The following is a 23583-nucleotide window of genomic DNA, read 5'->3' on the forward strand; positions in this document are numbered from 1 at the left end:
GATTAAAGAAAGGCAAGTTCAGCATGACAGTGCCAGTCATTATCCTAGTCATTTCAAAAGATATTCTTATGCTTAACAATTGGAGCTCCTTAAATCCTGTCTGGTTATTCACTTGAAGATTGAAATTACCCACCAATGCAGTAGTGGAGAAAGCAAGCAATAAAATGTAAAAGTCAACGTACAGGCCAAAGGCAGGTCCCATGTCCCACCTGCGTTGTGGCACCTCCAGAGGGCTGCTTCCGGCTCGCAGGAAGTGGTCAGAATGGTTAGAAGAAGAAGAACTAGAAGACTTTGCTTCAATCATAGCTGGCTGCAGCAGTCGTTCCTCTGCAGAGTATGGTAATTTACTCCAAACCACAGATTGGGGAGAGGAAATGTGTGTTCGTTTCCTAGGAATAAGAGTTAGCAGAGATCTTAAGAGTGAAATAAGAATGTAGAAGCCCAATTCTTTGTAAATGACCAAACTGCAATCACATGGAAAAGGAACAGTGTATGGCCTACACAAGGGACTTATTTTTCCTACATATACTAGATTGATTGCATATTGCATGTGTAACTGGCCAGTTTAGCCTTTCACACACTGGGAAGTGGAATTATATAACTATTTAAAATTGTGAGCATCCCCCTGATCCTGAAAGATTTCAGCTAGCTAAAAATACGTAATATAGGCAAAAGATCCATATCTTACCAAACTGCGTGGCCTTGGGCTCCAGAGGTCACAGTATCTACCATTTCTGTGTTCGTGTTTGCAGAAGAACCAGGTAGATCTTCAGTAATAACAGAGAAGTCGCTGCTGAGACTAGTGGCGCTGCCACGATCCCTGCGTTCTGAAATAAAGAAAACATTTCATAGCTGCTCACAAGGATCAAGACTCACAAAGTGTTAGAGTAGAGATTGTAGCCCATTAGTCCAGTGATGCAGATGTAAATTAACAGATGAAATTAATATCTTGTAATACCTTTATCGGACTAACAGAATTTTCAAATTAGAAGCTTCTGGGAGAACCTCCCTTAATCAAGTCTAAACCATTTCTGAGCAAAAACGACACATAATTTAACGTTGAGTGATACTGGGGTTAAAGGGCACATAAACATGTCTGACAGGAAATAGACGCCATTGTCACAGATAGTCATAAATACGTTGTTAAAAAATTTTTCAAGTGTTTTAGGAAAATCGTAATTTTAGTCAAAAAAAGTCGTTGCTTAACTAGCATTCAAATATATTTTTTTTGGTTCAAATTTCAAAGCCACTTGTCTACGAAACAGATGCCCAGGCAACCCCAGAAAGTAGCATTGCTCAGTAAATGAGAAAGTGGCCCCTTGTTGCCAATAAAGGTACCTGCTCACTAATAGGTAATGAAAGTGATCCCTCCTTGCCAATAGACGCCCAGATACCAAAGTAGTGCAACTTGTTCGCCAATAGGTGTCAAACACCCCTGGGAAGGTGGCCCCTGCTCATTAACAGATTCCCAGCCAACCCCCTGGGAAAGTAGCTCCTGCTCGTCAATTGTCTCCCAGGCAACAAGAAAGGTAGCCATGAGAATCAATTTTTTTATATTCTGAATGCTCTAGCTGTGAAATTCTGATAATAAAAATGCATATCAGCAGTATTACTTCTATACTACTTAGTATATTACAATATAAATAGAAGTACTTTTCTTTTTTTTATTGGAGTGTAACATTTGATTAATATATGGTCACCTACTCAACATGCAGAAGTCTTCCAACGATAAAGCAGGTTCTCGGGAACTTTTCCGCCTGATGGACAGAAACAAAACTTAAATGCATGTACGTACACCATTGAAACAGCACAGCTATTAAAGCTCTAACTGCTGTATCTCAGAGTTGCAGGTATATCTACAAGCAAAGGTCAATTCAGTTTACATCATTCCAATGCACCATTCATTTGGACAACGACATCAATACAGGGGGAAAACTGAAAACTACCAAAGGCTACACACACATCCTTCTGAGTAAAATGTGTATCATCATCTATATTATTTAGTGCTCATGTGTCAACATCTATCTTCGGCAAGATTGACAAACACCATGATTGCAGCCTCTTCAATGTCATGATGTCATATGCAAAGTATTTACAAATGAAAACTCAAAATTCATTTGCACTTTGGCAAAATCCCCTCCAGCACTAGAGAATCCTAGCAAATAATGCATCACTGTAGATTTTCTTTAAAGCCTGACCAGTGTTGCCTTAAGTCATGGAGAAGTAAACCCACACACACAATAGGCCCAAATGCAATTGCTGCACTTGTCTGTTTCAATAGATTTTCCATAAACTATTGCTTTACAAAAGGGATACAAGACACATAAGACAAACAGAACCTTAAGGAAGCAACAGGATTAGATTAAAACCTGGACATTTGCCTCGGAAACATTTTACTTGTGAATTTGTAAACTATGGGGTGCCCTTTAAATGTACTTAAAGGCAATGGAAATTGTTATACAAGTTCCTAAAGGGAAACAAAATGGTTCTTCTGTCACTTACCTCAGCCCAGCGCGACGTCTCTCAGTGCTGGCACAAGTCCGCCTACGTCATCAGACGAGAAAGACCTAATATGCATACACAGCAACAGCAGCTCTGGCATTAAGATTTCCCATATAGGAAATCATTATACAATGCTTTTCTATGGGGTTTGGGTGACGCTGGATGTCTCATGCATACTAAAAGTCCCCCACTGGCCCGGACGTCCCTCTAGTGGATGCCTGGTAGAAAGCCATTAGAGGTGGAGTTAACCCACCAAGCTAATTATTGCAGTTTCTTAAAAATCTGCAATAATTACCTTTGCAGGGTTAAGTGACCTGGGACACTGCACCCAGACCACTTCAATGAGAGCTGTGGTCAGGGTGCCTATAATTTCCCATATGAGCTGTCTGTTAACATTTGGTCCTTCCATACCAATGCAAACCAGATAGGCCATTTAACGAGTACAACAGAAATGCCTGACTATTTCTTAATTTTTAACTTACTTTTTCTACTGCACCATACACTCATGCGGAAGATTTCCAGCAGAGAATATGCTTAATAAACTAGGTCAGGGCAGCAGAGGACTGATGGCACACACTATCACCAAGATATCAACTATTTCAAGTGTTTACTGCGTATACTTACCGTACTTTCCTCCCAGCTGAGGAGAACTCGTCAGAAATTATGTGCTTCAAAAAATTGAAGCAGAAGAAAAAGATCTGCGTGAGAACAGAAATTCTGTTAGATAAGAACTGATAGGTTATGGAAAGAATGTGTCGGTATGACAAATGACACAATGTGGTTTAATACAGTAAAAAAAAAGTAGTTAAAGGACAAAATGTAGCACAGTTCAATGATCTAAATTTGCTTTTGCGGTTTGACTTTGTAATTCACAATCCATTGTTTAATGTAATGTAATGTAAAGTAGTGGGAGGTTTAAGAAAAAATAAAATAAAATGCATTTCAACCACTCTGAAATTCAAAACCATCAAGAAATTTGCTACAGGAGAACATACATCGTGCCTTATGTAAAAATACCATAAAACAAAGGAGTATTGGGATGTATGACATGATTTCTGACAAAACATAGCAAATAACAGGAGCTTAAGTTATGTGCAATAGATGCCTACAGCATGAGACTATACACTGATCAGCCACATTAAAACAACTGACAGGCGAAGTGAATAACTGATTAGATCATTACAACAGCAAATGAACAGTCAGTTCTTGCATTTCAAGTGTTGGAAGCAGGAAAAATGAGTAAGCGAAAAGATCTGAGTGACTTTGGCAAGGGACAAACAGTGATGGCTAGTCGACTGGAGCATCTCCAAAATGTCAAGTCTTGTGAGGTATTCCTAGTATGCAGTGGTTAGTACCAACCCAATGTCAGGGTCATGGGTGTCCAAGGTCCATTGATGCACGTGGGAATCGAAGGCTAGACCATCTGGTCCAATCACACAGAAAATCTACTTGAGTTCAAATTGCTGAAAAACTTAATGCTGGCCATAATAGAACACACAGAGCGTCGTAGTTTGCTGCTTAGCGGCAGACCTGTCAGAGTGCCCATGATGACCCATGTCCACCTCCAAAATTGCCTGCAGTGGGGATGTGACAGAAATGGACCATAGCACCATGGAAGAAGGTTGCTTGGTCTGATAAAACAGGTTTTCTTTTAGATCAGGTGGAAGGCTAGGGGCGTGCGTTCTTTGTTCATCCTGCTGCCATCTCTTCCCCAGGCAAAGGGAAGAAGGCAGGCCGGCAGAGGCAGTGTTATGCTCTGGGCAATGTTCTGCGAGTTCCTGGCATTTATGCAGAGGTTACTTTGACACGTACTGCATACCTTCATGGCAATGACCTCTTTCAGCAGGATAATGCACCCTGCCACACTGACATTTTTCAGGGATGGTCAGGAGGCCAAGGCAACACCTTGAACTCTGTGAGATGTTTCTCAAATTCCCCATATTTCAATCCAACTGAGCATCTGTGGGGTGGTGTACAACAAATCTGAGCCATGGAGGCCCAACATAGCAACTTGCAGGATTTAAAAAGGATCTGCTGCTAAAGTCTTCGTGCCAGATACCACAGGACACATTCCGAGGTCTTGTGGCGTCCATGCTTGAACGCATCAGAGCTGTTTTGGCAGCGCAAGGGGTCCCTACATCATAATAAGCCGGTGTTTTTATTGTTGTGGCTGATCAGTGTATACACTCACTGTTCCATAGATATGCAGTCTATCATATGAATGAGGCTTGACTAACCAGGAGGTGACAACAGATCAATAGCAGCTGAGTATTTTCCTCCCTCCATTCTATATGCCATCATGAAATCAGACAAATCAACTTGTGGTGTCTTTGCCAAAAAAAAATAAAAAAATGCTCTACAAGCATGGCATTTTATTAGCTTTAAACTTATGCGTACGTGTAAATAGAATTACTGCTGAAATTCAATCAAAACAGAAAGCATGGACAGGCTCTAAGAAGGCAGAAGGTTTAAAAACGCAAGTGAGAGCACATTGAAATCACAAGCAAGGTATTTTGCCATTTGCCAGTAGAGAAAGATAAGGTAGCTTACCTCTTCGCCTTTACATAGACGATCAACCAACAAGTGTCTAAGATATGAAACATGTAATAAAGTCACATTATTAGAAAAATATAGAATATATAAAATGTAAATTTTAATTTTTTTTTTTAAAGGATCACTTTAGTGTCAGGGAAAAAAAACTAATTTTCCTGACACTATATAATCCTTAGGGTCCCCCCACCCTCAGGCCCCCCCTCCCGCTGGGCTGAAGGTGTTAAAACCCTTTCAGCCACTTACCTTTATCCAGCACCGGGATTCCTCTGCACTGGTGACCTATCCTCCCCCTCCAACGTCAACTCCATTAAGACAGCCACTTGAGGCTGGATTAACCCTGCAATGTAAACATAGTTTCTCTGAAACTGCTATGTTTACAGCTGCAGGGTTAAAACCTGGGGGACTTGGCACCCAGACCACTTAATTGAGCTGAAGTGGTCTGAGTGACTATAGTGGTCCTTTAATAAAAAATAAATAAAACCTGGCTCTGAGAATAACATTGCTTGAAAAGTGCCTGCTGTTGACAGCCTGCTTAGAATTTTATGGTATTGAACTTGTGGAAATCCAGGGTTCCTCACTGAAGTTAGAATCCAAATTTGAGGCCAAAATAGTCAGGTTGGGGAAATTCTTAATCAGCTATGCTTCTATTTTGGCTATGCTGTCCTAAAAGTTGAAATGTACTTTTAAGTCTCACTTCAGTAAATAATACTCATAGAGCAATTTATTCCAAATAAAAATAAATCCTAAATAAGCAGAAGTAACAGGGCTGTGTTTCATTATATAAATTAGTGTTTATCATTCCAGCTGTAAATATCTGGAGGTTAGCACATCCCAACACTCAAAAATCCTAGGTGCTTGCCAAAAATACAAATTATTGCCCCCAATGTCTCGCTCCAAGACATTGACTAGGCTTTTTTGGGGATTAGGATCTGCATCCTGAAAGGTTTGTTATTTTTAAAGGTCACATCAAGTTTTTGAATTCCTAATCACCCTCTCCAAATCAAGGTAGAAGATTACATGCATTCAAAGAGTTATTAATCTGCATCTGTAAGTGCATTCATTATACCTCGCTCTCTTTTTAAATGGAAACTAAACTTATTGGATGATGTGCTACCAGCCCTTTGCTAGGGTCTTTCAGGCTGCTTGTATGACCTTAAAAGTAAATCGGGTGTGTCCACATTTTAAAAACAGATATTCAGGCCCCATTTAAACTCACCCAAAGAGGAACCAGTCATATGCAACCGTCAGGTACAGAATCTCTACAGGTTTCAGGTTGTTGTGAACCATACCGTCCTGTAATATACAAAGTCAACCATGTCAAAGTATCTTTTTATAAAGCAGGGACAAGTTGGTATTCACCAGGTGCTATATTATATAAATATATATATATATATACACACACACACATATACATATATATATATACACACACACACACACACGTACGCTGCTGCTAGATTGATTTTCCTCTCTAGTCGTTTCTCTCACACCTCACCCCTCTGCCAGTCCTTACATTGGCTTCCTGTATGCTATAGGAGTCAATTCAAGGTACTAACTCACACCTATAAAGCACTGAACAACTCTAGCCCCTCATATCTCCATAGGTATGTCCCTTCTCAGTCTCTCCGCTCTGCCCGTGACCACCTCCTGTCCGTTGTCCGCACTCGTACGGCCAACTCGCGCTTGCAGGACTTCTCGCGGGCAGCTCCCTTCCTATGGAATAGCCTGCCTACCGCCATCAGACTCTCCCCTAGTCTTGCATCTTTTAAGAAGTGCCTTAAAACCCAGCTCTTTATGAAAGCTTATGGCCTCCAAGACTAACCCCTACCTCACATACCTGTCTCTTGCCCTCTCCTAAAGGGCAGCCCACCTTATTTAATTGCAAATTCCTGTCCTAATGTGTTTTACACCCCACCTCCTATAGAATGTAAGCTCAATTGAGCAGGGTCCTCTTCAACCTATTGTTCCTGTAAGTTTATTTGTAATGGTCCTATTTATAGTTAAATCCCCTCTCATAATATTGTAAAGCTCTACGGAATCTGTTGGCGCTATATAAATGGCAATAATAATAATAATAATAAACATTGTGGTACATGGGCGGTGTATGGAATATGGATACATGCCAATGCATGCAGGATTGTCTTGAATTGTGTGCTCATGTGATTGACAGACATGGGCTGCAAATAATGGATGATAAGGTCAAGGCTCCCAACTCTACAAAATGTAACAACTGAATCCTATCTTGGTCTGTTAAATCATTATAATTGTTTTGTGCTTTAGGTTATGTGTTGTACACTTTACATAGTTTTTGAGAGATCAAAGGACAATGGCACTAAACAGCAGAATGCGCTTTAGCATTCTATAAATCTAAATAACTAGTTAGTAGTTCATTGTGACTTGGAAAGGCTAGTTTTCTTTGCTACGGACTAAAGAGAGTTCTGTTTCATTCCATGGCTGATGGGACAGACAGGCCAGTGGCTTATGCCTCTATATTACTCACATCTGCAGAAAAAGATAAAAAAAAAAAAAAACACACCCACCCCTCTCTAAAAAATTCAAATTGTGTCTGTGTATGTATATATAGTGGGGAAAGTAATGGAAACCATGTTAAAGGATAGGATTGTTGAACATCTAAAAATCACATGGGTTTCAACATCAGAGACAACATGGGTTTACTTCAGGGAGATCGTGCCAAACTAATCTTATTGATTTTTTTTGATTGTGTAAGTAAAATAATAGATCAGGGTGGTGCAGAAGATATTGCTTACCTAGATTTCAGTAAGGCTTTTGACAGTGTTGCACATAGAAGGCTTATCAATAAACTGCAATCTTTAAGTTTGGATTCCAATATTGTTGAATGGGTAAGGCAGTGGCTGACAGGCAACAGATGGTTGTTGTCAACGGAGTATATTTAAAGTATGGGCTTGTCACCAGTGGGGTACCTCAAGGATCTCAAGGTCTTTATGGTAAGGTATGTCTTTTTGCTGATGATACTAAGATATGTAACAGGGTTGATGTTCCAGGAGGGATAAGCCAAATGGCAAATGATTAAAGGATCACTATAGTGTCAGGAAAACTAAGCGGTTTTACTGACACTATAGTACCCTGAGGGTGCCCCCACCCTCAGGGTCCCCCTCCCGTGGTGCTGAAGGGATTAAAATCCCTTTAGTTACTTACCTTAATCCAGCACCGGGCTCCCTCTGCGCTGGTGACCTCTCCTCCCTCGCCGACGTCAGCGGAGCCGAATGCGCATGCGAGTGCAAAGTGTCCTTAGGAAAGCATTTCTCAATGCTTTCCTATGGACGCTCTGCGCGATGGAGGCATAATAAGGTAAACTAGAAAAACTGTTGTGGCAACTGACATTTAATGTGGATAAGTGCAAGAAAATGCATCTTGGACATAAAAACCCAAGGGCAGAGTACAGAATATTTGATAGAGTCCTAACCTCAACATCTGAGGAAAGGGATTTAGGGGTGATTATTTCTGATGACTTAAAAAGGTAGGCAAACAATGTAACAGAGAAGCAAGAAATGCTAGCAGAATGCTTGGTTGTATAGGGTATATAGGTTGTATAGCAGTAGAAAGAGGGAAGATATGATAGAAACATTTAAATACATAAAGGGAATCAACACAGTAAAGGAGTCTATATTTAAAAGAAGAAAACACTACCACAACAAGAGGACATAGTCTTAAATCAGAGGGGCAAAGGTTTAAAAATAATATCAGGAAGTATTACTTTACTGAGAGGGTAGTGGATGCATGGAATAGCCTTCCAGCTGAAGTGGTAGAGGTTAACACAGTGACGGAGTTTAAGAATGCGTGGGGTAGGCATAAGGCTATCCTAACTATAAGATAAGGCCAGGGACTAATGAAAGTATTTAGAAAATTGGGCAGACAAGATGGGCTGAATGGTTCTTATCTGCCGTCACATTCTATGTTGCACACAAATCAGTTTAGGCCATGTATATCAGATGACCTGGATGATGGGCAAAATAATACAGATTCCACCTTCAAGGCACGCCTGCGCTGATAGTGATCCTTGTAATTTTCATGGCTCCCATCCATTTGAGTGTTCCTAGTTACTGGTTTGCTATTGAATTTATGCCTTGTTGATTATGTTTTTACATATATTGCTACCTCAGACTTCCTTTATAATAATGTTCTTGATTTAAATTGTTCATAAATGAATGTTGACTTCTTTATTCTGTTTTTTGAGAAGGCAAGTAGGTGGCATGTATGGGATGTTGGGGGTGGTGTGTGTGTGTGTGTGTTGGATGTATGGGCATTTGGGCTGTTGATGATGCACTTCTTTTCTTCTGCTTCCTGCCTCATCAGTAAGTGGGATGTTCTAGGGATCAAAATGGTGCCTGAAGAAACCCTGTGTAATAAGGTAGCAACACGAGGAACCTGTTGTGTCTGTATTAATAAAGTGAGTACTTTGTTGTACAGAAAGTGACTGAGCAATAGACAGAGCTATATCTGGAACATCAACGCATATACAAAACATCACACATATACCATTCAGCACCAGCTATATGCATTCTGTTTTAAAATACTTCTGTACATAACACTTTGTTGCATAAATGTATTCAAACTCCCAACACCACTTTTATCCCCTTAAGGATCAATTTTGTTTTTGCCTGCACCAGTCTGGCTCCAAGAGACTGTACAGTAGAAAAGCTTGTCCTATTTGTTTAGCATTGACAATTTTGTAAAGTATCCATCTATACATCTGATTGTTTTGAAGGCATAAACCATAATTGGTCTTTAAGGGTTTTATCATTTGTAGATATAGTGTCTTGATGTCACTTACAGCCCAGAGAGAGAGTCTCAAGAGAGAAATAAACAGTGGGGTGCGATCCCAGCCAGAAATACAGTGTACAAGGAGGCCATTGTTGTCTGTAGGAAGTTAACAGGAGGAAACGTTAATATTAAGAAGCCAGAAGATCCAAAAAAATTAAGTCAATAAAAACTCTAAAATCACTATGAAAACCGTCCTAGTGCTGAATGTTGGATATTTTCACTCAAACAGGTTTTATCTAATCATATGACTAATAAAATAAAGTAAGATGGGCAAAGCACTGCAAATGGAGTCCTGTGTATCTAATGCAGACAATTATGAGTTTATTGAAGGGTATTGCGGTAGGCCAGAAAAAGACTCTTGTAGTCCAGATTATGTACACAGGTAACACTTTTACAGGAAATATATATATATTTATTTTTTATATTAGAAAACTCACTAGTGACAAGGTTGCTTCAAGTTGAATCATTATGGGGAGGAGGGGGGAGGAGGAATTAATTGATTTAAAATCAATCTCTTACCATCACTGTTTATGATATGGATGAGAAGCTTCAGGTAATTCTGGGTTTGCTTCACCAAGTCCCAGCTCTGAATTAGAAGAAAATAGGAAAAGGTTGATGGCGGGGTCAATATTTTACAGAATACAATCCTAAATGCATAACATCTCCACAAGTATTTAGCTTGTCAAAACATGAAGTTAGATGAACATCGATCAAAGTAAAAATCACATTAACACAAACTACCATCAGACAGACCCTGAAGGATGCTTTCAGAGTGTTGGTCTGTAGCTTGTGTTTCCAAAGAAAAAAAAAAAGTCAGCTTCGCAATCCTCTACTTCTTGCTGGGCTGTGCTCTAGTTCAGACCAGACTCCTATAAAGATGCAGCATTTTTTTAATTGCCAATAGCACGTTATGTCACATGACTCTTGCCAAATGTAACTACAATTCATTAACTCGCCACCACAAGATCTGAACAGCTAGACCGGTCAGTCCCTTCTAGCAGCTAAACGTTTACATAGAGAGCAAGAATACACAAAATGTACAGCAAACTGTATGTATACAAGATCTACTATGAAAAGTTACTACTAGGCTTTATACTGCAGAGATGATCACGCTGCAAAATGCTATAGATTACAAATATAAACTGGAAAGCTGAGTTAATAGGGCACATAGTAATGAATCCTATAGCCAGTGTTGTACCCCAGCATCTTACTATTGGGGACAGCATAATATTCTGGAACTCTGGTATTAAGCGCCAGAATAGTATGCTATGGTATCTGCTATTATGTGGTTTTCTAATCATTGTGCCTAGAGAGGGTAGCAGCTACTCCTCACTGACTAGGTCTAGAAAGGATTGCTGTACATCTTGTGCAGAGGTGACCTGCTGTTGGATCTAGACAGCCCTTGGATCAGTTGAATTTGCAAATAGTATATGTTACTTCCACAAAGGTCCAATGGGGATAAAACTAGCGATACGGAATCCCTCTAGCACAAGGAAACCTGCCATTTCAGTTTAGGTCTGATTATGTGTGGGGTCAGTGGCATATGCAAATGGTATAGGTTCTCTCTGTAATGTTCCAACAAAGCCAAAACTAGTTTGACAATGGAGTATGAACTAACTGGAGGTTAAGACACAGACTATTGCCTGTTCTTTTTGCAAGTTTTTTTTTTTGCCAATGAGATATGCATACAGCCAGCAAACCACCATCAAGAGTATACTATAGTTCAGTGGTTTTCAAACAGTTTCTCAAAAAACCCTCGAGCCAAGTTCTGTTCATATCTCTAATAAAATGAAATGAAATGGAATAATCCCAAATTACTTTCATTTCTAATCCAGTACTCAAGCACCAAAATGATTTAAATCAGTGATTAATTACTGGAATAAGTGGTCACATGAAGTGTATACAGATATATAATTTAACAAACAGAATATAGGTCACAGATTATTCTTCCTTATCAGTTTAACCCCTTAAGGACACATGACATGTCTGACACGTCATGATTCCCTTTTATTCCAGAAGTTTGGTCCTTAAGGGGTTAAATTGACACATAACTGTACTGGATCACAAAAAAAAAAAAAAAAAAAAAAAGATACAAATTAGATACAATCATTTTGAAAAAGGAAGCTCTAAACAAATTCATTTAAAAAAACAACAAAAAACACGAAAACGTTTGTTGTGTGGATTGGTGATTCACAACTAAAGTTAAGGGGGAAAAAGCAGTAAGGTGGAAGAAATAAGTTCTGCTTTCCATTGACATGCTTGTCGGAGTTCACTAGGTCATTTTACGCTCTTCATGCCACCTGACTAAACTGGATTCAAATGAAAAGTCATTGCAAGCATAGACCAAGGTACTGCAGACTGCCTATGAAAAACATCCGTATTAGAATGTAGGACTTGAATGATGTCCTGACTTGTAGCAGATATCAGCTTCAGTATGCTGTAGTTATTGATCTGTCCCCTCTTGTAATAAGGACCAACGTGTACCCATGATATATTATGGGTAGCAACAGTGTAACAAATGAATAGCATTTGTGGCCAGTCTACCATGATGAAGGATACAATTAGAATTGTTGCACTGACCTGATACGCACTCCAATCAATGTTAAGGTTTCTGGTCAGAGTGCTGGGAATACTTAGAGGAGCATCAACAAAATCCTTAAAGAAAAGAAATACAAAAAAAATTAAAAAATTCGAAAAAAGAAATTTTAACATTTACATAAACACTGTGATAAGCCTAATAGACGTAATATTTTATTTCCAATTGGACTTTTATATTTATACTTTGGTTATTCTATTTTCTAATTCACTAAATATTACTATATCCATCTTGTTGAGTTCCTGATTACGGATTTCCCTGGCTAGCTGGAACCATCTACCAGTCCCTGCTAAAGGAAACGGAACAGGGTGCTGGTCTCTTAAAGTCCCACAGGTCTTTTCCATCAGAGCCAAGTGTGAGGTTTGGCTCCATCCTTTGCAAGCGCGACATATCACCTTTACTTTTATTAATATTATAACTTCCTTGCACCATTAAACTTTCTTGTATTATATTTTACAAACTATTTACTGAAATAGGTATGTATACACGGATATACCATTTGTTACAGCTCCATCTCATTTTGTAGTGCTTTCAAATCTTACTTGTAACGCCTGCTTTTGGCATTTAGCTCTACATCTCTCCGAATTTCAGGATAACAGCTACCCTCACTCATTGAAAACCTTTGAAATTTTTTGGGGCTCAAATATTTTGTATCTGGAACCTTTCCACTGGTGTATAGCCTTCATTTTCTTCTTGATCAGCCGCAGGGAGGATCCAAAATAAGGATTCCATTAAGCACATATGCTACCTGGAAATATTCTCACTTGTCCATCCTCATCACAAGAATCAAGAGGATTATAAAAGCAGTGATTCGAACAGGAGAGCAGAATGTATAAAAGACTTGTAGAATAATAATAGCTGCTGTTGCAGGGTGGGCCTGTGAATTTGTTCTGTGTGGTACATTTTTTAATATTCTCATACGTTGCAAGCACCTAAGTGCTTTTACCTTTAGCATACTGCTATCTTAGTTTTATTCTGCGCTCATGATTGCAGGAAGCAAGACACATTTTCTTATAATCTGCCTTAGCACAATTGTAAAAAAACTACATTAATTTCCTGGATTATCAAAACATATGAAAAAATAAATAAATAAATAAATAAATAAAATAGTTGTTTTAAGTATTAGGGCCTTTGATGCAGAGACCACAAGGGTTATTTAGTAAAAAATTAGAATTGCTGGGATTTTAAATTGAATTCAAAATCAGGCCAATATAGCCCCACCGGACAAACAGCTGACTGGGAGAATTTTTCCAGTTTGTTTATTTTGGCCTGAAAGTGTAAAATTCACTTTAGTGAATAGCCCTACAAGTCATACATGTCAATCTACAATGAGCGGTAGTAGTTATGGTGCCAGGAATGCCCTAGTGACGATCCCCCATTGTAAGCAAAGCGTTTTAAAACCGTTTCACTTCTTACCTAGGATTCAGTAGGCACATCTCCCCACCTGCTCTCATTAGCCTCCAGGATGTATGGAAGCTCCCAAGCCCTCCTGAGCTGAAGTCTGCATCGCAGAGCCCGCACGTAGGCTTAGAGCTGGAGAAAGGGATCACCGGAGAAAGGGATCACTGCCTGATGGACCCCAGGTAAGAAGCCAAACTGCTCTAAAATGGTTTGACTACTTGCATAGGGGTGTGCCAGGATACTTCAGGCACCATACTGCGCTGTAGTAGTTATGGTGCTTGGAGTGTTAATTTAAAGCAAATCAACTAGTAATTTGCATGAAGGGGAATAAACCTTTCGGTGGCATGTCAGTTTTAAGTATAGAAAGCTTGCCAAGCCAGGCCAATATGCCCATTACATTTTAACAGCCATTAAAGAAAATGTTGGTAAACAGACCACTTCAGCCAATTGAAGTAGTCTAGGTGATGTGTCCCTTTTGCACTTAGTGCTGCAATGTTAAACACTGCAGTTTCAGAGAACTGCGGTTTTTACATTGGTAAACAGCCACTGTGGGCAGACTTCGTGCTGCAGCCAGCCACTGGAGGCACTTCCGGAAACGTAATAGACTTTTGGTCCGTTATCGGACACTGGAGGTCCTCACACTCTGCCTGAGGACGTCCAGCGTCAGATTTTCCCCAATTTGGAAAGCATTGATTCAATATTTTCCTGTATGGAGGTCGCAGAATTTGCGGAGCATGTGCATTAAGATCCCGCTCATCGTGGGATCAGAGCTTCGACCCAGCACCAAGGGACATCGGCGCTGGGATAAGGCAAGTAAATAAAGGGTTTTTAGCCCTTTATTTACCGGGTAGGAGGGGGAGCGAGGTAGGCTAGAGGGATCGGTAGTGCCAGGAATACAGCTTTGTGTTTCAGGCACTACACCTTTACTTGTCCACAAATTGGAGCCTTACCTGTTTCCAGTTAAAAACAAGCCCTTCAGCAGAATAATTCCGATCTTTATAATCTTTAAAAAATTCACAGCCTGCAAAGAGATGAAGATGAAGTTTAGTTTTACTTCTAGTTTACTCAGTTTATAAGATTATATTGTGAATGTGTAGAAATAATCCTAATTTATGAGGGAAGCATTACTTATTTCACATATTTCAACCATTTTACACACTTTGTAAAGTTCTCTATGTTAACAGCCAGGTAAGCATGACAGAGCTTTTAACAATGATTGACAGAGAGCCAAGATGGCACAAGTTACAGGATAAAAAGGTGTGATTTCTACATTTAAAATTAGATTTTTCACACCATATAAATATTATATTTGTAAAATGTAAGCATAACAAAAAATTATTATAATAATATCCTGGAAAGTGACAGTCCAACTGTAAGTACAATATTGTATCATGATGTACCTGGGTAAGGGATAGACAGGAGCGTAAAGTCTGCATAGCGTTGAGCTTTATCCACTTTCTCAGAAGAGGTCACACTAGGGAAGTGATGAAAAACGTAATCAATGTACACACATACATATATTCATATAATATTTGATTGCCTCTGCTAACCTAACCACTGATAAATACTGGATACAATAGGTATCCGGCATCCAACCTCAAGATAGTATTAAAAACATATGTCACAACTATTCCTCTTCCCCCTTTTCCTTACCTGCAATCCCCCCTCCTTCCCGCCCTCCACCCCCCATCACTGCCACTTTGCACCACCCTCTTTACCTTGCTTTTCCATGTCCCTTCTTTCACTCACTATCCAGAAAGGAGAGTGAGTGAAAGAAGGGACATGGAGAAGCATTGGCTTTGCTTGGGGGGTTCTGGATTTACTTGAATTCGTGCTAAGACTAAGACAGCACCCAGGACCTCCTTGCAACATAACTTTATTGTCAATAAGTTATGGCGGTCGAAGTGGTCCTATTAAAGTATTCACCATTTAACAGAGATGTTCTGCCACTTGCAGCCTGGAGCCCAATGGCAATACAGTGAGTTGCATCAGAACAAGCCATGGGTAGTCTGTTTCAGCTACGGTACCTAAAGTATTCCATTAACAAATATATTAAACATTTATTGAATAAAAACCAGAAAAAAAACCTTCTAAAATCAGGCAGGTATAGCCACAAATGACAAGTACATGCAGGTATACATATACAAGTGAGTATTTAATGTGTATCTTTTATGTCTAAATGGATTTAGTGTGACAGTGATTAACCCTGATGATTTATTAAAGTCAGGTATTGACCAGTAAACCTTCTTGGGACCTTTACTGATATACCCTTGGTATAAGAGCAAAGACCACAAACTCACAGATCAAGAGTAGCTGTGCAGGATCTTAGCTGCTGTGCTATTGGTACAAGAATAAACACTGACAGTTTGTAGACCCAGAGTAGCTATGAAAGTATCCACACCATGTGATGCAGTGCGCCAAGAATAGTAGCACGCAGGTCATAGTTTATGGCAGGATGGAAGAAGTGAAAATCAGGTAGGTGTGTGTAATAAAAATATATATATATATCTCGTTGAATCTAAACGTCATCTGCGAAGCTAAACGTCATCTGCGAAGCATATGGATTGCATCTGTTCTAAATGAACTTATCACTATAATTTGTCACATTTTTTGGGGTCTCTCACCTTGGACCTTTTCAGCTCATAGACATACTTTTAGAAATGTCTACATTTATTGGTGAGCTTTTGATTTGTGACCTCACTTCCACTTTGCCAGTATAGTCTGCCCATGTTTGGCATAACCGGGTTTTTATGGAATGACTCTTCAGAATTAAAAAAAAGGTTACACTTTTTTAATTTATATTTTACTTATGTGTAACAACATTTCAGGTGTTGGCGATTTGTAACTTTTAGCTACCTTAAATTGCTTTAAAAACCTCACAACTTTTCTATAACTTCTTTATCCAACTTGTACAACCAACAGGCATTCATTCGAACACCTTTGCAGTTGCACTAATGATGTACTACGTTAGTACATTACATGAATAATATTTCCCCCTGCCTCCAAGACCTTTGTTTTTGACAGATATGTGCACCCCCATGCTAAAGGGTTAGACAATAAGCACCTTTACAATTAATTACAAACTAATAGGAAGAGTAATAAAATATATATATACTCACTTTAATCCAAACTTCACTTTTTTATTCTCCACCATTAAATCACAAATGTATTTAACGGAGAGGTATCGTAACAACTTGATATCATGGCCACGAACTTTGTCAAAGAGTTGTGAATCTCCATTTCTGAAATAACAAGTGACAGGCAAAATACATTTTATGGTTTTGTAGGCTTTATTAATACCATGTCCTACAAACAGGCTGCAGTCTTGCTGCTTCCAGGTCAATATATTAAAGGGACTCTCCAGGCAGCCGAAATTACTCACCTGGTTCCAGCGCCGGGAGCCTCGTGAAGCCGCGCCCCCTATTTCGTCAAAATGACGAAATAGGCGGGCGCGAGCAGGGAGCAATCAGACGCTTCCATTTGGAAGCGTCATTGCTCCCTTGTGCGCATGCGCGGCTTTACCGCACATACTTCAGAGGGCGGCATTCATGCCGCCCTCTGAAGTCCTGAGCGCACTACCGCGCATGTGCGCGGCCACGAGCTGAGCTGACTGACAGCTCAGCTCGCGGTCTTTGCCCGCCCCCCTCCTCTGCTGACAGGCTGGAGAGAGAAGGCGCGCACACAGTGCCTTCTCTCTCCTGAACACGTCAGACGTATTTTAATACGTCTGACGTGTACAGGGCCTTTTTAGGGCCCTGCATGATAGGAAGTCCCTCTGGTGGCCGTCTGAGTGACGGCCACTGGAGGTATTCCTATCAATCAATGTAAACACTGTATTTTCTCTGAAAATACAGTGTTTACATTAGATTGCCTGCAGGGAGCTATAGATCTCACCTGAACAAATACATTAAGCTGTAGTTGTTCAGGTGACTATAGTGTCCCTTTAAATAACCCATGACAGATTTACAGGCCTACATTTTCCACGGTAGGAAAGGGAATATAAATAGATTTTGAAATGTCTGGCACAGTTCCTGCCAAGTTTCACAGAAATTAAATAAACTGTTCTACTGAAAGATCGAATCCTATGACTCTTTATATAGGACTAAAGAGAAACCGAAAAATCCACACCTGACTGCAGCGTCATCTTCTGCAACTTCCGAATCTGCCCAAGCATCATCTGAGCCCCCTGCAGGGAATAAAATATGAACATGAAACTATTTGAAACAAACAATGGGTGTATTTCACCAACGCTTAGTGTCAAAATTTGATGCACTGTGCAACATAAACACATTGTGTATTCTCATCGTAATACACACTATAACAAAAAAAAGAACAAGAGAAAAAAACAAACAAAAAAAAAAAATATAAAGCTGTTTTGCACAACATGTAATCACCGATGTTTGGAGTGATTTACATACATACATGCTCTTATTGTTAAACACAAAACTATTGCTAACCACAGCTAATCCCTGGTGATGTATATACAGATCCTGCCAATGTACAATGCACCACATGCCAGAGAGGAATTTGACACATCGTTTGGATAGATCCATCCTGCATTGTCCTGGACAGTCTTACCACCAAGTGGATATTGTGTGGTATTACCGCTAATTGTGAATTCAATCTGCATGCTCTCCCTAAACAGGTCTCCAATCTACACTACAGGTTAGATTTAAAGACACCTGAACTAGTATATTGACATAAGACGAAGGTTGCATAGTAAATTGGAGATTTTAGTCTTTTTACCAATACAGAAACCTCCACCTAGAAAAGTGTTTTTCGGCGTTTAATTTGCAGCTATGGTCTAATCACATATATATCCTTACAAGAGGATTGTAAAATGTAGTATTCTTGACATGAGCCAAAACAAAGGGTACACAGCTCTATAGCAGTTACTGCAAGGCTTTATTTCACACAGAGCTAAATCGCCATAGTTTCCATAGTTTTCCAAAACCTGTCCGTGATAATCACTGTACCTGAGAAAATGTAGTTGTAACCAGTCCTGCCATATAACTCCCCCCATCCAGCCAGAGTTGCCGACCTACAAATATGCTTTAAGAAAACAAAAGGGGAAAAAATAAGTAAGTGACAGATAACAAAACACTCCTAAAAACTGACAACAAAAAAATATACATACACACACACACATTCCACATAACATTACGTGTGGATATGGTGTTGTATAATAAATAATTCCAACTTGATGTGTAATTTATGACCGCTTGTTGAAGATAAGTATAAAAAAAACTAAACTTTTTAATATAATATATATATATATATATATATATATATATATATATATATATATATATATTTTATTAATAATGCCGCAGCATTACACATGAGAAACATTTAAAAAAAAAAATGTTATAATATATATATATATATATATATAAAAATGTTATTTATTTTTCTAAATAAATATTTCTCATGTGTAATGCTGCGGCATGATTAATAAAATAAAAAAAAATTCTCAGGCTTTGAATATCCGAGAAGTCACCACTGCCCAGAGACAGATGGGATCATGATGCTCTAATACTTTTCACAGTGATAATTTACTCCATCAATATATACAGAAAAGGGTTTATGGAAGTTGTCGTCATCAGCAGCGTTATACTTATGAAATATTCAGTGCGATACATGAGGTAACAAACACCTGTTATTAGAGAAACCGTGCAGAAAGAAGGGGCTTTTTGAGCTGTGTCATGATAGACCAGCAAAAAGTGCTTAGAAGTGGAAGATGGGAGAGGAGTAACTATGCATATTTCAGATTTTTTTTATTTTAATAAACTGACAATAAAAGCCAGAGGACTAGGATGAAGTGACATTGTATAGCAAGATCAAAACAGAACTGCCATAGATCGTTCTAACTGGCCAATATATCCATAGTTGCCGTTTACTGTAGCCTGGAATCTAGAACTTGCATACCAGTTATGAGTCAGTATTCACACTAACTCACCATCTATTGGAATAATCACAATTTTTGAGTCTTCTATTATACATGTATTCTCAGTGATACTCCAAAAGATTGGGAGATAGCAATCTGAGAAGGTACAAGGAAGGTATGTTTTCTTACCTTTCCCTTGTAGAGTATGACCGGACAGGCAAAGCGCCCTCGGCAACGTGCCATCTTGCTGCGATTCACGAGATCTTGCAGCTTGCCGACTTGTACGGTACTCTCAAACCTGAAACAGGGGGAAAAAAAAAAAAAGGCTTAATTTCACAACTTTTTCCTACATGATAAAAGTAAATATTAGTGAAGGCATTTAAGGTTATGGCCTTTATCCATAATAGTTCATGTGGGCAAACTGATGTATATATTCTGAAATATCTAGTACATCTGCAAACACGAGCCTGCTTTTTTTATTTTGCTTTTAATTCTTTATTTTAGTAGTGCATACATTATACATGTATGCTTGCATTGCCACAACAGCTAGTGCAGGCTGGACATAGAGAAACAGGCTATGGTGAGTTATGCAAACTGAGTTAGGATTCCTTTTAACATTGTTAAACATAGCCCTATAGAGTATGAAAAGGTTGCGCTATGCTATATGTATGGCACATCTTTATACCAGGGTTATTGCCTGCTTTTATTAACATCAGATTTATGAGTATATACACAATCCAAATACATATTAACTTTCAGCAAGAGCTGTAGCAATGGTTTATCAGTCTCATTTTAAGTAGTATAAAAATAACTGACCTATCCGCCAAGTTTATTCTAAAACATGAACGCTAGCACAGGAGCCTGTGCATTCATGGTAACCTATCCAGACAGAGTGTTGTTCTTGCACAGAATATTCAGGTAAAGCTGAAAAGGTAGGTGTGTGCGAAGCATGACATGTTGGATTAAGGTAGAATAGAGCTTACATAAAAGATTCATGTTGTATGTATTGGCACAGGGAATAATCTAGGTGTGACAAGCATTAGCCAATACAAGCTATGAGGACAATCAGCCATGAATTAAAATAGAACCTGCCATTTTTGTACATCCATAGAGATATGCTGCCCCCTACCTGCATAGTGAATAACAACCTTTCCTTAAACAATGCAGCCATGCCAAGAGCAAATGCCCTACTAATCCGAAGGGATGCAGCATCCCTTCTTAAAAGGGACTTTTTTTTCAACCCATAATCCCCTTGTTCTTTTCTATTCAAATTTCACTTTTGTAAAAAAAAATTTAGGATTTCTACACTTTGAGTGCATAACAAATCTTCTCCGCAGTAAATTAGGAAAAATATCTGTCTAATTCTTGTTTAAACTGCATTTTCTCTCACATTCAGATACCTCAAATGGTTGGACAGCCCAACTTCTGCCAAACCCTTAAAATTAAAGTGTCCTATTTTGGCTATTGCATATGTTGGAAGGTATCATGTAGTTGTTAATATGCTGTACTGCAAAGTTAAATGCATTTCCTAAAACCGCTATTTTTGTGTCAATAGAAGCTGACTTGCAGATCAGAGGGACGACAAAAAAACAAAAAAAAAAAACACTTCCCCTTGCGTGCTATAGCAGTTCCCCAATGACTATGCAACATTACAATGCAGCTGCAATTGGCATACTCTGGGTAAGTCTAGAAGGAGCAAGGTTTATTATGGAGTGGAAATCTTGCTTTAAAAGGTTGTTGCAAAACCAGCACCACTTATAGCAAAATGCAAGTGTTACCTATATTGGCACTCTGGCTGTGAGGTCATGCTGAGCAAATTTAAATAGCTTTCCAAAGACAGAACATAGTAACCCTTTGAAGAACATTGGAATGCAAGATATGCAAGGACATAAAGGGATTTCCCAAGGCTGTGGTGCACAATGTGTTACAGTGAATCTGATATTTTTTCACAGTATAGGGCAGCTAATTAAATATGGACAGATGCATTAATAAATGGACATTTTAATTTCTCCAGCAAGCATTTTATGGAGATTCCCCTCCTGCCATGTTCTGAGCCTGAAAGCTGAAATATTGGAGATTAATTTTGCATAGAAGTCCATGAATACACAATATACTCACAGCTGCACTAAAGGCCCCCGCTGTCCTGCAAGACACACGATCTTCACACTTCTTAAAATTATAGTTATTAGATTCCATAGCAACCAAAACCGTTTACACTTACATGGTTTTGTCTTCCTCAACACTCTCATACTCCATGAAGACGATTTGTCGCGGGTAATGACTGCAAAGCTCCCCATTTGCGTTCTGGATGATGCTGAAACAATAATCTTTCCCAAATAATTCCAAACAGCGCTTTTCAATATTTTCCACCTGCAGAAATACAAGCATTAATGTAACAATCCCTGATACGGAGAAGTAAAGACACAAACCAGGACTATATTGGTGCAAGTAAGACTACCACCAAGATCCCTGTTTGACTCTGTACTGGAAAAGGCCCTCTGCACTGTCCACGCATCCCATTACTGAGAGCACACAGTAGCCAGGCTTTGTACTTTCATACACAAACCTCTCATTTCAATTCAGTCCAAAAATATATGAAGACAAAAGTAGAGTTATACTAAGACAAAGTAAGCCTTACAAAACTTGAAAAAAGGCAGAGATGCCTCAGCCAAGTTGTGGCATTTTCTCCAGACGTTATCAATGACAGGTGTAGGGGAAAGGGCTGGGTCTGTGGAGGATCCTGCAGGATAATCCATTGACCTTAGTTTTGTACTCTCGCGCATGTGCAAGAGTACAACACTGACCTGAGCTCCTGGCAGATGAAGCTTAATATGACGGCAGTGGCCACGAGGGTCTTTTTCAGCTAAATTTTAAAAAACAAAAAACACTCTTTCCCCTGCATCAGACAGCCACCGTTGGTGGTCTTTGCAAATTATAAAAAAGACCCCAGACAGTGACAGTGCAACACTGAGCAGATACCAGGCAGGTAAAAGATCACATATGAAACACTGCTTTGCGAGTTGGTTTTCATGGACCAAACGTCTAGGGATTATTATTTCTACAGGGATGCAGTTAAAACAGACCATAGGTGAATGCCTTCGTCGATCTGACTAGATTTCATTTGACAGTCATAAGAAATTATGTTACTTTATTTAAATGTATACAATGTGACTGTCATTCAAACGTTGCACTTTACACCATTTGTTAGAGATATATATGCTTAATCAATAAACAGACAAAAATAAATACATTATTTTTTTTAAAGCATTGGTGATCCTTTGAAGGGACACTATAGTCACCAGAACAACTACAGCTTAAATTTAGTTTGGGTGAGTATAATAGATCCCTTCAGGCATTTTCATGTAAACACTGCCTTTTCAGAGAATTTGGCTAGTGTTTGTGACCAAGTGGCTACTAAAAAAAAGACTGGACATACCCTATTTGCAATACCTTGGGTTCTCTACTTTTGCAAATGGTATGCCATTATGGGGGTAATTCTCATTCCTGGTCTACCACACAGTCTCAAAGGTAACATTACTAATCTGGCAAATTTCAATGTAAAAAAAAAAAAAAAAAAAAGAAGTAAAAATGGAACGTGCGATATTTGACCCTGTAACTTTCCAAAACACCGTAAAACCTGTTAAAGGGGGGTACTGTTGTACTCGTGAGACTATGCTGAATACAAATATGTGCATTTTATTGCGGTAAAATCCAACAGTATTATGACATTTACAGCTAAAATGTCAGGCGGAACTAAAGATTTTTTAAAAATCTTAATTTCTCAGTTTTTTATTTTACTCATAATAAAGGTTTAATGTATGAATAGTTAATGAGAAATTAA

General features: G+C 39.0%; 1 protein-coding gene across 4 annotated transcripts in view; it reads right to left on the bottom strand.

The window, feature by feature from the left end:
• Positions 1-23583, bottom strand: part of MTMR14 (myotubularin related protein 14) — a 65017-nt gene that overhangs the window by 23924 nt on the left and 17510 nt on the right. For 2 of the 4 annotated variants that reach the window (XM_063426745.1, XM_063426743.1), the window contains exons 2-17: positions 21964-22112; positions 19932-20040; positions 18832-18907; positions 17984-18041; positions 16975-17097; positions 15256-15329; positions 14806-14876; positions 12439-12513; positions 10378-10444; positions 9869-9954; positions 6272-6348; positions 5053-5089; positions 3127-3200; positions 1705-1757; positions 689-827; positions 210-389 (exon numbers count right to left, since the gene is read on the bottom strand). In XM_063426745.1, coding sequence (XP_063282815.1) covers positions 210-389; positions 689-827; positions 1705-1757; positions 3127-3200; positions 5053-5089; positions 6272-6348; positions 9869-9954; positions 10378-10444; positions 12439-12513; positions 14806-14876; positions 15256-15329; positions 16975-17097; positions 17984-18041; positions 18832-18907; positions 19932-20040; positions 21964-22112 — 1448 coding nt within the window. Of the gene's footprint in view, positions 1-182; positions 390-688; positions 828-1704; positions 1758-3126; positions 3201-5052; positions 5090-6271; positions 6349-9868; positions 9955-10377; positions 10445-12438; positions 12514-14805; positions 14877-15255; positions 15330-16974; positions 17098-17983; positions 18042-18831; positions 18908-19931; positions 20041-21963; positions 22113-23583 lie in introns of all 4 variants that reach the window. The other 2 variants (XM_063426744.1, XM_063426742.1) reach the window with 1 other exon arrangement.

This window comes from Pelobates fuscus, chromosome 7 (genome assembly GCF_036172605.1).
Source record: "Pelobates fuscus isolate aPelFus1 chromosome 7, aPelFus1.pri, whole genome shotgun sequence".
NCBI lineage: Eukaryota > Metazoa > Chordata > Amphibia > Anura > Pelobatidae > Pelobates > Pelobates fuscus.